We start from the raw sequence: 16,542 nt of genomic DNA on the forward strand, positions 1-16,542 counted from the left end.
CATCTACTGGGCAAGGGCAACCTACCACTTAAGTTTCATGGTCCTAGATCCAACTGTTATTGTGCAGACAAGAAATCGCTGACTGACCAACATTTGCAAATCGATATGCCCTTTTTCAAAGGTGGGCACACCGGTAATAAATATGTGATAAATCATAAATAAGTGTTACTGGTAAAGTTGCTATTCGGAACTCAATCTTCTGAGGTTTGTGAAATTTGATCTTGAAATCAACAGAGCATAACACTGATTTTAAAATGGTTTGAAAAACAATATGTATGTGAGACCAGAATATGTCATAGGTGTCCATAGCAAAAGGATGGACAGACAGGAGAACATCTCTATTGATTATGGAGCATAAACAGTGATGAATATTTATCATTAGGATTCATAACAAAACCTCAATCCTTCAAATTAATAAGAAAATTAAATAAAGTCATTAAATAACAAATTCTTAATAATCAACTTTGCTAACAAATAAGATGTCAAACAATGGATTCGGATACACATAAATAGAAAACAAACAGAAGTTACCATATACAAATAACATGATTAATGGACACAAATATTGATCCGTATTAAACCCTGAAAGACTTTCGGAGGAATGAACTATAAGTATATACTAGCACATGATTTACAAAAATGAAACTATTATAAGTTGATACCTAAATACTATGATGTCTTAAACCAAAAGCCAAGATTCGCTCATTTTCATACCATTACATGTATGATACATAATGTATACACAGCAGGTTATTTTTTATTTGGAGGTCTGTATGAAAATTGTTTAAATCTGTCAAACAATTAATTTTCATGCAAACCTCCAAATAAAATTGTAACATATAAAATGATTTAAGTTGTCTTTGTTACTGACAAAGCACCGCCATTAATGATATCGACTGCTTGTCGACTCCTACCAATGAAAATAATTATACATAAGAAAAGTCAAATGAAACAATATTCATTTGTAGTATTTCTATAGTAAGTTTTTTTTATCCATTACACTTCTCTGGTCTTTTACATGATTATCCTTCCTTTAACCAATTTGTCACCTTCGTGCAAAAACTCAATAACTGCATATAGAAATAGAAGCAGATATTGAATTCTTGCACTAAGGTGACAAATTATTGCTGTGTACTTTTTACAGCACTATAAATTTTATTTAAAGCATCTGGGATGTGTTATACAATACTCAATACAGGACCCACTATGTTACAATTAAATACAATATTTACCAGCAACTGGTATGCAATATTTACCAGCAACTGGTATGCAATATTTACCAGCTACTGGTATGTAATATTTACCAGCTACTGGAATGCAATATTTACCAGCTACTAGTATGCAATATTTACCAGCTACTGGTATGCAATATTTACCAGCTACTGGTAAGCAATATTTACAAGCTACTGGTATGCAATATTTACCAGCTACTGGTATGCAATATTTACCAGCTACTAGTATGCAATATTTACCAGCTACTGGTATGCAATATGAACCAGCTTCAGGTTTTTAATATTTACCAGCTACTGGTATGCAATATTTACCAGCTACTGGTATGTTTAAGATAATTTTATACATAAATGCATTATCTGTACTAATGGTTAATGGCAAAATAGACTAGATTTGTTCATTTTTAAATTCTTTTATATATCATGGCTGTGGTTGTATACAATAATATTCACATTAGTTGCATCTCAAAATGATTCAAATCAGTTCCATAAGAATAATCGCTCATATTTAGTAAATGTTGAATTGGGACAAATTGCATAAACTTCATAGAATTAATCAACAATCAGTTTTTAAGATGGCAAAATATATTAATCCCTTGAAATTAATGTTAAATAAATATCTTGCTTGATAATTCCATTAAAAATAAATTTTAAACAACAAAAGCTACAAAACCAACACTGAAAACCAATATTACATTGCACAGAAAAATCGTTATATCAAAAACATCCCTCAGAAGCAATCCTATATCAATATGACTGAAAACCAAAGAACAAGACTAACATCATTGAGAAAAGAAAAGTTTTCTTCTTTTAATGATATCCGTAAGAACCGAAGATCTCATATTGACTTCACTGCACACCTGATAAGCATTGCCGGATACTGACACAACCTCAACTGAAGGCATCTCCAACAACCCTCTCTCCGAGGGCCCGCAGGATGTTACCTGGCACAATCTGGTGCTCCTTGATCAGTGACTCGATACCCGCTTGCACCTGAAGGGAGAAGTGGAAAAATAAAGTTGGAGAAATCAAAGAGATAGGTTTTAAAATTGAGGGCAAAATTTTAACCAAGCTGCTACAGTGATAGCGCACAAGATGTTTCCTGATATGATCTGGTGCATAATTTAATACCCTTTTGCACCTGGAGAGTGAAATAGAGGTCTTGAGGTGACTTGCATATACACTTTGATCACTAAATAGATTTCCTACATATTCTACAGTGAACTGATTTGCACACATAATAACACTGAATTCTAGATCTTCACAGCCCCCAACACCATATAAGGAAAGAAAGATATAGATCTGTACTAAACATAAAGCAATGTTAGAAACAAAGTTATGTATCTTAGAAGAAAAATAAAATTGGTTGAAAATAACCACTACATATTCGATAAAGTGACCAACCTTTTGGGCTAAATCTTCAGCAGTCATGCCTTCTTCTGGATAAATTGGTGGTCCAAAATATGTGCTGAAATAGTAAACAATTTTGCAATAGATTGGAAGATGTGTACTATGATAATATGAAATGTTACACCCACAATAGGCAACAAATCACACTTATATCTCGGGCTGTCACAGTAAGTGACGAATGCCCCTTGAACGCCATCCAGTTCAATGGATTTGCAATCCGACCCTGCATGACAAACTAACTGCCTGCCAGTGCCCAAACATGAAAAACTGGAAGGACAGCTGGACGGACAGATGGTGTGATTTAAATATGCCCTCCCTCTGGGGATTAAAAAGTATATCTTATTCGCCAAAACCATTGCTAACTAACAAACTTTGGTACTGAAACATTCTTGGCCATGCAGTTGTAAATTTAATGTTATTTATTTTCAACATAATAAATCTTAAAATAAACAAAATTCCTAACAACATATGGCATTAACTGCCTTTTTCATGGAAAAGTTGAAGCTTATTTGCTCTGCCCAATTTCATTTTCCAGTTGATGGAACATTAAGTAAACTTACGTCATTTTGACTGGAAAAAGCCCATAGATAGGAACTATAGGCAGTCGGCATTTCTCATACACCCATCGTAAAGAACCTGTTCAAAAAGGAAAAATGGGTCTGCAAATGAAAAAAATTCTGCATCTCATTATGGAAATAAATGTCACAAAATTTATTACATGTAAATATTCTTAGCATTATAAATGTAATCTTTAAAGCTTTTGAGAATGTAAACTGTTTCTGTATTTAAACTCATTTAATTTATGTTCTGTACAAGCAAAAAAATGCAAAAAAAGCCAATGGACTCCAAATTTCATCCGTCAAATAAGGGTACCTAACTCAAAAATAATTAAAGCCATGGCGTGACTATTGTCAATATGAACCTGTGGACTAAGTCTGAGTAGAAGCCAAGGTTGAAACTTTTGGGAACAAACTCTGACAAACCGCTAACAACGACTTTAATTCTTAGAAAACCTGACAAGCCAAATCCTTATTATGACCAACAGTTACTTACTTCTACCCCAACCCGGAGTGCGGAAACTTTCTCGTATATTTTTGGTAAACATTGGAATGACTGGCTGAAAAACAATGTATTTCATACAAATCTATACAGTATTTGCATTTTGTTAATCAATTACAAAAATTGTAAAATAAAAAGAAGCAAAAACACAATCTGATTAAAATCATGTCTCCAATATGCCATGTGCTCTGCCAGTAGGATCTGAGGTCATCGTCTTCCCCTTTGTTGTTTTTAATCAAACAAGGGAAATAAGTCAACAAGAATGTGTATGATTTACTGCATACTTAGTTTCATTTGAATATCTGATACTATGATTTAGTTATGGCCTTGGTTCAAGATCTTTGTTTTTAAGCTTTTTTCCCTTCAAAAACAAATGATTGGATAAGATATAGATATATGTTAGAACAATTTTTAATATTTCTCCCTCCTACTCTACCATCTCTTTTTTTTCTATGATTTCTAAAGATGCTCACCCACTGTGGATCCAAAACAAACTAGAGATTGCTTTTTTGAAAAAGCGCATGTCTCCCCCATTGTGTGGTCGTAGGTGAGAAATAATCAATGATGGATCCCAAAATCAATAAGGGCCATCAACTAGTCATGACTAACTGGCATACCAAGTATGAAGTTCCTGGGTGTAAACGTTCTTGAGTTATTGAGCAGAAACCGGTTCTTCAACTCAAGGTCAGTGACCTTGACCTTTGACCAACTGATCGCAAAATCAACTAGACATCATGACCAACCTCACTTCAAAGTTTGGTGAACCTAGATCAAAGCATTCTCCTGATATTGCACGGAAATATTTTTTTACATTAGAGGTCACAGCGACGTTGACCTTTGACCTTGTGACCCCCAAAATATAGGAGTTTTCTAAACCTCATGATCAACCTCCCTACCAAGTTTGGTGAACCTAGGTCAAACCATTCTCAAGATATTGAGCGGAAATGTTTTTTACATTGGGGGTCGCCGCGACCTTGACCTTTGACCTAGTGACCCCAAAAACAATAGGGATCTTCTACACCTCATGACCAACCTCCCTACCAAGTTTGGTGAACCTAGGTCAAACCGTTCTCAAGATTTTGAGCAGAAATGTTTTTTATATTGGGGGTCGCCGCGACCTTGACCTTTGACCTAGTGACCCCAAAAACAATAGGGATCCTCTACACCTCACGACCAACCTCCCTACCAAGTTTGGTGAACCTAGGTCAAACCATTCTCAAGATATTGAGCGGAAATGTTTTTTACATTGGGGGTCGCCGCGACCTTGACCTTTGACCTAGTGACCCCAAAAACAATAGGGATCTTCTACACCTCATGACCAACCTCCCTACCAAGTTTGGTGAACCTAGGTCAAACCATTGTCAAGATATTGAGCGGAAATGTTTTTTACATTGGGGGTCGCCGCGACCTTGACCTTTGACCTAGTGACCCCAAAAACAATAGGGATCTTCTACACCTCATGACCAACCTCCCTACCAAGTTTGGTGAACCTAGGTCAAACCGTTCTCAAGATTTTGAGCAGAAATGTTTTTTATATTGGGGGTCGCCGCGACCTTGACCTTTGACCTAGTGACCCCAAAAACAATAGGGATCCTCTACACCTCACGACCAACCTCCCTACCAAGTTTGGTGATCCTAGGTCATGCGGTTTTCCAGTTATCGATCGGAAACGAAGTGTGACGTACGGACGGACTGACGGACTACGGGACTGACGGACAGGGCAAAAACAATATGTCTCCCCCAGAGAGGGGGAGACATAATTCATTACTTATGGCTTCATACATACCACTTTAGTATTTAGAGCTACTTTGGCAAATCCATATCTGTTCCCCCATAGCACCTTGTAATACTCGTCTCCGAACAAAGCCTCTCTCACCCCTCCTGAAAGATAAACATATATGTTTCATCTATAAATTTGATTTGTTTTACCTGACTTGTTTGTGAATCCAATATATATTCAATTAGATTTATGAAAAAACATATACCATACTTAAAAGATAATAACAATTCTTATGTGTAAACACCGTGATTGCATAGCACATAAAAGTACCATCGATGAGTGATTGCTTACCAAACACTTAATTACCTAAATGCAAAGATTAATAAATGCAGCAAGAAAAAAAGACAGAGACTATCATTTGTCATGTTGCTAAATGCAACTTAAAACTTGTTTTCATTGATTAAAAGAAAATCAAGTTATTAACATTTGAATAAGCATGTCTCAGTGTTAAGTCAATTGATAAAAATAGTTTTGTTCAGGTTTTGTTTCAAAAAAATCAAAAAAGCAATTGAGCTAACAGAACCTGATATACAATTTTTTTTTTAAATATTATGGATAATGGCACACATATGCATATTAGTGTGTGAATTAGTATGTGACATAACAGTGCGTTTTTGACCTGGAGCAATGCCTAGGATATGTCCGTCCTTGAGAATGTCTGCACACGTGTGTATGGTCCCTGGGCTGATACAGAAAACCTCCATCATCAGTCGAAACCCTGAAAGGTTGTATTAAAGTTTTACTAACATTGTCCATGTAACCTAGAAAACATTAAGAAAGTGGAGCTATGTCAAGGATATGTACATCCTTAAAGATGTCTGCACTTGTATAAATGGTCCCTGGACTGACACAGAATACTTCCATCATCAGTCGGAAACCAGAGGTGGTGAAATGGGCATGTAACTCAGAAACATAAAGAAAGTGGATGTCAAATTGCAAAGAATCTAAACGTTATGGTTATAAGCTATGGAGAGAATTAACAAAAATAAGTATAAAAATAATCAAAGGAGTAAAATTACTTGCACAGTACTTTTCTACATAATCAATATGTGTATGATGTTTGAAGACAATACCTCAAAAACATATGGAGTAATGGAGAAAAGTAGTCTCAGAAGAACATAAGTTTAAAATCAGTCAAAGGGCAATAACTATTAAAATAGAGTTAAAGGTAAATGTAATATTTTTTAGTTCATGTATCTATTTGTCAACATTTAAGTCATATGCCCATCATGACACATTTTTATTTTGATGTGTAAACAATGTCAACAAAACTGCAAAAATCACTTACAAACTGAATGATTTAATAAATCTATGCTCTGAAAGATGCTTTAAGCACGTTAAAACCAAAGCCAACCTGGAATACTGAAGAGAAAGTTATCCCCAATGGCGTGTATCTGTCTCTGTTTCTGTAGGAGGCATTTGGCCATCACATAGTAGAAGTCTATCGGCAGGGCTCCATGGTAGTATATGATCATGGCCGGACCTTCATCTGGAATACGCTCCAATCCAACTGCCTCGTAGCCTGAAGTTGACACACACTTCAAAAATATTTTTCATGCTGACAGGCTTCTCACTATTTAACAGTCCCTTGACTCTTACTTACAGTGGAACTCTCAAGATTAAAACAAAATGGCATTTACTGGTAAACAAAAAGGAATGGACATGTTCTTTTTGCTGAAATTTGCCTATTGGACTTGATTCTTTCCAGATTCAAGTAAACCCTGTTCGAACAAATGTTTGAATGCTAAGTAGTGAGAACATTACCTATATTTATTCAATTATACTTCTCAGAATAAGTTTTGCATAATAAGACCTAATTATACCGCATACTAGTATTTGATGTCACAAAAGCCAGTCCTTCCCCAATGTTCTGACTCAATTTATGATGTATGAAAATTTGTATCACCTATAGTAATATAAACAAGAGGCCCAAAAGGGCCTATGCTCTACTGGCATGGCTCTTGTGGTTATCCAGAGCATGTATGTATGGGTAAAAGGCAACAGACATATAGTTCACATTTTGTGTATGGGTTACCTGAAAACGTTGCATGTTCAACATCTGAGCCCAGAAAGAATTGTAAGCAGATTAGTTGCATGAACTATTTTAATATGTGCCAAGTAAAGGTCATCTGACAAAAAAAATGCTTTCAAAACTGTACTCATGGTAAAAATTTCTGTAGTTTTCAAAATTTAAACAAGAGGGCCATGATGGCCCTAAATCGCTCACCTGAGTAAAAGAGTTTAACCTTTGTTATTAATATAGCTTGTTTCTTGAAGAATATTGAACAAGAGCTGTCAAAGTATGTGACAAATGCCCCCCACTGTGACATTGATCTATGAACAAGTACATATAAAGTTGATCTTGCCTTTATGTGTCAAATACATATTGCAAGTTATATTAAATTGCCTCTGAGCATTGAAAAAAAACACAATCATACTAAATGACAGCCAACACTCTTTATGTCCTCATATTCAGCATTCCATTGTGAATAAACACTTAGTGTATCTTTCACCTTAGAGGTAGGGACATGGGTCTTGCACACAACACGTTGTCTTGGTATGTCGAAAACATATGGCAAGTCATTTTAAAATCTGTCCATATAAGAGTAAGTCACAGCGCGGACACGACAGCCTATATTTTCCTTCAGGTTGCCATGGCAACCAGAGTTCTGCATGGAATTAATTTTTTTGAACAATTTTGAAAAAGCACCAACCAAGGATCATTCCTATGAAGTTTCATCAAAATTGTCCAAGCGGTTTAGGAGAAGATGATTGTAACCAATTGTTGACACTTTTCCTTTAGGTTGCCATGTCAACCAGAGTTCTACATGGAATTAATTTCTTTGAACAATTTTGAAAAAACACCAACCAAGGATCATTCCTATGATGTTTCATCAAAATTGTCAAAGCGGTTTAGGAGAAGAAGATGATTATAACCAATTGTTGACATTTTCGTTTAGGTTGCCATGGCAACCGGGCCAAATAAAATTATGTAAACAAATTTAAGAGAGGTCCATGCAAGGACACTTCAAACCAAATTTGCTGAAGATCTATCAAGGGTTCATGCGAAGAAAATGTTAAGTTTTTTTTTAACTAATTTTAGCTCTGGTGGCCCTTAAAAGGGGACAAACAAAATTATTTGAAAAGACCTGACAGAGGCCCATGCTAGGATGCTTCAGACTTGAAGATCCATCAAGCAGTTATTAAGATCAAGTTGTTTAAAGGTTTTTCTATTTTTTGCTCTGGTGACCCCTAAAAGTGGCCAAACAAAACCATTTGAACAAAGTTGAGAGAGGACCATGTAAGGATGCTACATATCAAGTATGGAGTCATTCTGACCTTTACTTTCAGAGGAAAAGATGTTTAAGTGACAAGACAATGTAAAAACAAATGACCCCTGAGCAAGGCCAATTTGACCCCGGGACAATAATTTGAATACCTTTGGTGTAGGTCCACTAGGTAACACTATATACCAAATATGAAAGCTCTAGGTCTTATATTTTGGAGAAGAGGATTTCTAAAGTTTTATTATATAAGACTATATAAAAACAAATAACTTTCAGGGCGGGGCCAATTTTGACCCTGTGGCAATAATTTGAACAACTTTGATAGAGGTCCACAAGATGATGTTGTATACCAAATATCTAAGCTCCTGGCCTTACGGTTCTGGAGAAGAATATTTTTAAAGATTTACTATATAACACTACGTAAAAACAAGGACCCCCTAGGCGGGTACAATTTTGACCCTGTGGCAATAATTTGAACAAATCTGGTAGAGGTCCACTAGATGATGATGTATACCAAATATCTAAGCCCTGGGCCTTACAGTTTCAGAGAAGAAGATTTTTAAAGATTTACTATATAACACTATGTAATAAAACTAGTGACCCCTGGGCCGGGGCCATTTTTGACCCCAGAAGAATAATTTGAACAAATTTTGTAGAGGACCACTACATGATGACACATACCAATTTTCAAGGTTCTAGGCCTTGTGGTTTTTGAGAAGAAGATTTTTAAATTTTTCCCTATATAAGTCTATGTAAAACAAGTGACCCCCGGGGCGGGGCCATTTTTGACCCCAGGGGGATAGTTTTAACAATTTTGGTAGAGGACCACTAGATGATGCTATATGGCAGATTTCACAAAAAAGGCAATTATTTGGCCCATTTGCTTTCATTTATTGTTATTGCATGTCAACGTCATATATACAGCAATTGCCTTTCCCAACCCAATAAGAACACCTAATAGAAGTGATTTGTATTAAAATAATGAAAATATTGTGTTAAATAAGGTAAAAAAATGTAAAAATATGCTGATATTTAGGACAAAAAAGACAGAAAATCTTCCCGGTACCAATATACCACTTTTTTGAGGATGCTTTTCAGTAACATCTGGTAAGTATTTTATTCTTGTCTGTTGAATAATGTTTGCAAGAAATGTTAATTAAAACAATAATATATCTAAAATGATTGCATTTCGTTCGTAATATACTTAAATTTTCGGTAATTGCGCATGGTGATAACGTTACGGTAATCTGTCCTCGAATTGTTGTGTAACATTAGCAGACATGATCCACTGCTAACTGTTTTAAGCCTAAACACACCTTTATTAAATCACTGAAAACAAAGACTACGTGTCGGATAAAAACAGTATTGCATGTAACAAGAAATTGGTCATTCCCGATCATAAAGTTTTTTAGGTCTAAAAATGTGTTAATGTTACTCAAAATCGATTCTGTCCCATTTTAGCATGACGATAGCACCTTTTCTATTCGTGAATAATTTACACCGACTGAGGGTTAACATCCGGGTAGCGATTACTTTTATATTGGACTGGTTCACAGTTGACATTGAAATGATAAAAATAGTGGTGAATAAAAACTTAATCCACGTTTGGCTCATTCTGTCCTTCGATGTAACGTTAACATTATGTCACGCTAGCATTAAGACAAGCGCTTAATAAAGCAAGAAAATCGTTGAAATTTGATGACTTTCCCAGAGTCAATTATTCAAACATAACAATGTCGTCTGTAAACTATCATTTGTAAGTATTCATTCATTAGGTACGTAGTTTATATTGAATTCATACCGCTTTTGTGTTTGATATCGTTATTTATTGGACAGAATTAAGAATTTTTGTGATTATCAATTGACCGTGTTTATCAATCATTTATATAGTTTGTTTTATACTGTATCAAGCTCAAACAGTCTGTGGTAGGTCTGTATTTTAATTTGTTGTGAAACATTTTGTCCAACTGCTAATGTGACATACTGCTAATGTTACTCATTCTGTTTTGTGGTAACACTAGCACATACTCACAATTAGCAATTTATAATATATATGTTTAATATCAAAGGTAATGATAATTGCACCATACTAGAGACATTTATATTACCACAACAAAACATTTATGTTTATAGCTTATCTGATCTGATATAAAAAGAAAACCTATGTTTGCAGAAAACTTTTTCTGTCTTGTTGTCCAATTAGGGTTTGTTTCAATAAATTTATTTGAGAAAAACGAAACAATCTTTATTTTTTGTCTGTACAATCTGTTTTATAGATAAATGAACCATTTAGTGCAAGACAAAATACTTCTTTGGATCAAAATATTAAAAAAAAAACAAGTTTTTACCGGCAATATTGTAACACTAGCACAAATGGTATGGTGATACAAAATTCTTTTTTTTATAAAAATGCATGAATAAATCATTGCAAATGTTCTAAAATATGATAGATAAGAAATTGCTGTAAAAGATTATGTTGAAATTACAAATCTGCAATAAATTTTAAAAATCAATATTCGCCGGGAACTTTTTGGTCACCAAAACGTGAAATCTGCCACATACCAAATATTAAGGCTCTAGGCCTTGTGGTTTTGGAGAAGAAGATTTTTAAAGTTTTTCCTTTCCGTTGCCATGGCAACCAGAGTTCTGCATGGAATTCAATTCTTTGAACAATTTTCAAAGGGGACCACCCAAGGAACATTCCTGTGAAGTTTGGATGAAATTGGCTAAGCGGTTTATGAGGAGATGTCGCTTAAAGTAAAAGTTTACGGACGAACGACGGACGACAGACAAATTGTGATCACAAAAGCTCACCTTGTCACTATGTGACAGGTGAGCTAAAAAGTTGGTCAAAAGGTAAAAGTCAAGGGCATCCTAGGACAACTTTGATCAATTTGAACAAAATTCACAAGCAATTGTGCTGAGATGGATGCAAAAACACACAAAAAGATTTTCAAACCTTTCCCAATTTAAGTTTACCAAACCTGTGAACCCTGGGCGTGGCCAGTAATGACCCCAGGTGCATAACTTGAACAAACATTCACAATCAATTTTGTTAAGATGAATGTGCAAACTACAGAACTTAAAGCTAAAAAATGGCCTTTGGGCTTTCAACAAGAACAAGGCAGAGTAATTCACAAAATCAACTGCTGTACAAAAAGCAAATTCTCTCCCTTAGTCCTAGACCTGAATAATCTAGGCATGCATAGGCAGATATGGCTGGTTTTCGAAAGGAAACAAGCTCTAATTGATAGCTAAATACTGTACAAGTTTCATCGAGATACAATCAAAACTGAAGACTGTATCGCGTTAACAAGAAATTGTTTACAGACGCGCGGACCCACTGACTACGTACACATTACCATTGGGTCAGCTCTGGCCAGTAGAGCTAAAAAACGGTTACAAAAACGATGTTTCGCCTATCTTGCACTCAATCCATTGTTACTGCAGAGACTTATTCTTAAAATCAATTTATCACATACGGTAAAAAGCACTTAAGTTTCACATGTTCTAGTTTTAAGATGTTTAATTTGTATACTTGTATAGCATACACATTTTATAACATTGCAAACTTTCAATTTAACATCACACGAGCTATTAAAGTATCAATACAAAACAAACCATGCCAAATTCTTCCCTGCGCCTCCCAAAACACAGCCACAGTTTTCTTCGCCCCATCCCAGAAGTCGTGGACATAGGCTTCATGTAGTCGTTGCCGGTACTGGTACACATGCAGGAATATTGCACAGCAGTACAGGAATATGGGTATAATCAGGGGCAAGAGGAATGACAGAATCACGGGGTATATCAACCAGCCAACCTAAAAATACACATTTATTTATCATGTAGCACCATCAGCAATGAAGTTCTATAACATTGAGATACAATTGTGATACTAGTTTTTTCTGATATCTTTAAAGCATAATTTCTCTAATTAAAAAACATTGTTCAATTTCAATAGGATCAACACCTATATATACTATTTATATAATCTTTAGGGGTGCAAAAATATACCTGTACACTGATATATTCCAAAATACTGGCTAGCAAACAAACTTGTAATACAATTTTCATCATACCAGTACAGCGCAATACTGTTTTTCAGGGATTTTTTTCCCTTTCTATGCAAAAATACATTATAAAATTCTCAAAGTTAGAAGAAATTAAGTTTGAAATATAATGTGTTGTGCTGAGTGACAGTAAATAATTTATCTTTAACAAGATTAGCAATATATTGTGACATATAATATGTCTCCAGTGATTCTTTTCACACACTGCTTTTAATTAATCAACAAATCTGCACTTGGAGTTCCCACAAATTTCCATTCCAGAAATGACGTCATAATTCTATCACATGAACAATACAGGGCATTTTCATGAATGTGAACACCCATCAGCAATTGAATACATTTGAAAAAAAATTTTCTTAATATATGTTATTTTATAGTAAGTTAAAAATGCAAATAAACATAAGAGTAAAAAAAAATACAATATGTTTCTTTGCCATATTTTAGCAGCCCAGTTTCTAAACAATACTATTGAAGAGGAAACAATTGATTGTGAGTATTAAAGCAACTGTGCACCAGATGATCAATTTGCAAGAAAAAAAGAAACTTGTCGAAAACTGTCATAAACTTGGTATTAATGTGTTTAATACATTGAAACTTACTAATTGAAGTACCACATAGTATACAATTTATTTAAGTTTAGCAGTTATTTCGTATTTTTCCATTAAAAAAGATTACCTGTATGTCTACCTAGTAGAATTAATTCCTTATGCGTGATTGGCTAGTCGGTGTTATCACTTGATAATACCAAGTTATGTGTATAGCTTAATTATGTCACCTGATTTGAGTAAGCCGTCGTAGCTCAGTGGATACGATGCTGGACTGCAATTTTGGGGACACGGGTTCGAACACGGTCTCCGACACAATTTTTTTTACATTTTGGTACTTATTTTTACAATTATGATATCAAAGCGTAACATATTCTACTAAATAATTGTCCTGAGATTCGTTACATAAAAAAACTTTTTTTGGTGCCAATCTGGTGTACAGTCCCTTTAAAGTAATAGATGCGATACTTATAAAATCCAAGAAAACCCTGAATTCTATTGTCTTACTTTCGTGGCAATAGATGTATATATACACACAGAAGATTTACCCATTTCCAGTACTCGATATCAAGACTCTCTATCTGTATCCACAGAAAGGCAAGTGTGCTTGAAGTCCATGACCAGACCATCGTGTCAATGCGCTCCCTGGATAATAAATGTTTTGTTATTGTGCATGATCTATTATAATTCTTTATTGCGTATGTTATTAAAAATGTACACAGTGAACTCCATGTACGTATTGTATTCAATAGAAACGTACAAAACGCAGTGTCTTTATTTCTGGATGTTATAAAAAAGTTAAAAAAATGGTGCCTGTGTGCCCTCTGGCCATAATGGCACACCAGATTTGTGAATACCATGCCACAATCTTTGGCTGAATAGCGTTAACTTTAAAGTGCATTTTACAAACCATGAGCAAGGCCCTTAAACAATTGAAAAAGCTATCTAAGTTGACATAGATATATGTATATGTGTGTTTGGAATGGAAAGATGTAAAACATGTGAAAATTGAATATAATTTTACACTATTACTAAAACTAATAGTAGTGTGTAGCCTTTAACGTAAAGATGGCAATAAATCTGATAATAAAAGGTTTACGAAAGCGAAAACATCAACATCATCGAATAAAAAAGTACTCTGCAACTTACGACCACTTTTTCAATTAGAACTTGATGAACATGACAAAAACGTTTTGTTCGATTTTTCAACTGTCCAGCAGTGAAGAGCATCCAGTCCCCGTAACTCTTGTGTTATTGTATTTACTCGTCACTGATGTAATTTATTGACATTGAGCAGCTAAAAAAATAATCTCAAATAATGGCGATACCGTGGAAAAGAGAAGTTGCTAAAGTAAAATTAAATCTTCCATTTACTTTTCCATTCGCTCAATGAGTTAGACGAGATTCGTTTCAAATGAAAAAAATATTAAATTACATAATAATGTTTCGTACCCATTTGTTTTGTACCTTGTACGTTCCTGAGTGTTAGATAACGTTTCATTATATAGTATAGGGTTTGAGCTAAAGAGTTATTGAAGGGTTATTGCAACCTGTCTTTTTGTGGTAGCAATATTTCTTTTGTTTTGATTAAAACTTAAATGATAAGATAATATATACATACAATCTATACATATTGGGATGTATCTGGTAGTTGAAACCTTATTTTCTTCTATTAACTTAACACAGTTCCTAGATAAAGAATCGGGAAAATTCATAATGTCAAATTCTTTACAGCCTGTTGCAATGTGCCATTTTTGCCTTTAGCGCTCTGTCCCTTTTCTGCAGCAAGCTGCCCTTTTTAAAACCCCATCTAAAAACCTACATTGTATTCGATTATATGCCTTACACTGGGGTAATAGCCAAGAACAAGAACAAAACAAATGATCTCACTTTTCGTTGCTGTGTTTGAAATAATTGTTCTATGATTTACGGTTGTAAATTCACATTTTCAGTTTGCCCTGTACATTTACTGGCCAGTGTTCGTGTGGTGGGCATTCCACACAGATTTCTTTCACCAGCGTTTTGTGTTGCCTCGATTAAAGGTATGATCACAAGGTTAAAGACAGATGTGACTTAAGAGTGCCATTTAAGGTATGTCATTATCGGGGTATAGACGCAGTTGGCTTGGTTGAAGTGTGTTGTGTCACAAGGACTCCATGCATGATTTAACCAGCCCAACTGCTTTCATATCCCTGATAATGACATCACTTGTGTAATTCATTACTTATATTTACAGTTTTACACCTATAGTGCATTATTTCTTTGCAGAATTTATAAAAAAATATGAAACAGTTTATCACATGAGGTCACAATAATGCAGGAAAAATTTAATCCAATCAAAACACATTTTAACATTAAATTGAAACGCTAATGACTACAATACCTTTAACATATCATATATTAACACTTTCAACATGTTGATTAAAGTTTTTCGTGGCCTGCTTACACAAACAAACAATAATTTGATAAACAATTTTAACATGATTAACAATTTTCAATTTATATTAAAATGCGATGATTCCCGATCCGAAAAGATCCTTAGCTGTTGGGTTCATCAGAAAATATTTACAATTGCTTGAAGCCTGTTCTTGGTTTAATTATAGCTTTTTTGAAAATGGCAAATTATATTGCTTTCAAGTTTGTGTTCAATTTAAAATCAAGCTGTCCAAGCTTTATAAGTATTTATACTAAATTGTCATCTTAAACTACTTTTACAATGGTACAGGTATGCAGTGTCATAACTATATTTCAATGGCTGCTAAATTTCTTTGCAGCTTGCCAACCCAGAGATGTATCAAAAACTGACAGTGGATGGGAAATTAGTAAGTTTTTTGATATGTTTTTTAAGTTAAAATGAATTTATGAAAATTAAGGATGGAATTGTGTTGATGTCACTCACATAATTTAAATTATCAATATTATGATAGATAATGATAAATTCTATTTTAAAATGTTTAAAGCTGCACTCTCACAGATTTACCGTTTTTACAACTTTTTTAATTTTATGTCTTGGTTTTTGCATAAATATTTGCAAACCACTGCCAAAGTTAACATAATAATTATTTGGTATTCAATTTACATAATATTTTTGCTTATATTTTATTTTATTATATTATGTTTGTAAGTTTAGATATGTGACATGTTTATATGTATAACTGTATG

The 16,542-nt window shown here is 34.3% G+C and overlaps 1 protein-coding gene across 2 annotated transcripts; it reads right to left on the reverse strand.

Moving 5' to 3' along the window:
- Positions 1-348: 348 nt before the first annotated feature.
- LOC128214342 (transmembrane protein 68-like) lies at positions 349-14,630 on the reverse strand. Of its 2 annotated transcripts, none has more exons than XM_052920763.1 (10): positions 14,530-14,628; positions 13,929-14,025; positions 12,387-12,585; positions 6,833-7,000; positions 6,098-6,196; positions 5,485-5,579; positions 3,693-3,756; positions 3,200-3,275; positions 2,634-2,697; positions 349-2,222 (listed from the first exon to the last, which is right to left on the reverse strand). In XM_052920763.1, exons 2-10 carry the CDS (start codon positions 14,007-14,009, stop codon positions 2,121-2,123), a joined length of 948 nt encoding a protein of 315 aa, XP_052776723.1. In that variant the 5' UTR covers positions 14,010-14,025; positions 14,530-14,628; the 3' UTR covers positions 349-2,120. The 2 variants fall into 2 exon arrangements, 1 of the variants encoding a protein (XP_052776723.1); XR_008257909.1 differs by having other exon boundaries at positions 2,148-2,222; positions 3,200-3,298; positions 14,530-14,630.
- Between the last annotated feature and the right edge of the window lie 1,912 nt (positions 14,631-16,542).

The sequence above is a fragment of the Mya arenaria genome, chromosome 13 (genome assembly GCF_026914265.1).
Source record: "Mya arenaria isolate MELC-2E11 chromosome 13, ASM2691426v1".
In the NCBI taxonomy this organism is placed as follows: domain Eukaryota; kingdom Metazoa; phylum Mollusca; class Bivalvia; order Myida; family Myidae; genus Mya; species Mya arenaria.

What these genes read in the sequence shown, in the direction of transcription:
- LOC128214342 (XM_052920763.1), bottom strand. Translation starts at nt 14,009, where the DNA reads ATGGTCTGGTCATGGACTTCAAGCACACTTGCCTTTCTGTGGATACAG. An exon ending in GCAGGGAAGAATTTGGCATG is followed by an intron (nt 7,001 to 12,386) that starts GTTTGTTTTGTA and finishes TGTCAACTTCAG; the next exon opens with GCTACGAGGCAGTTGGATTG. An exon ending in CTGAAGATTTAGCCCAAAAG is followed by an intron (nt 2,223 to 2,633) that starts GTTGGTCACTTT and finishes TTCTCCCTTCAG; the next exon opens with GTGCAAGCGGGTATCGAGTC.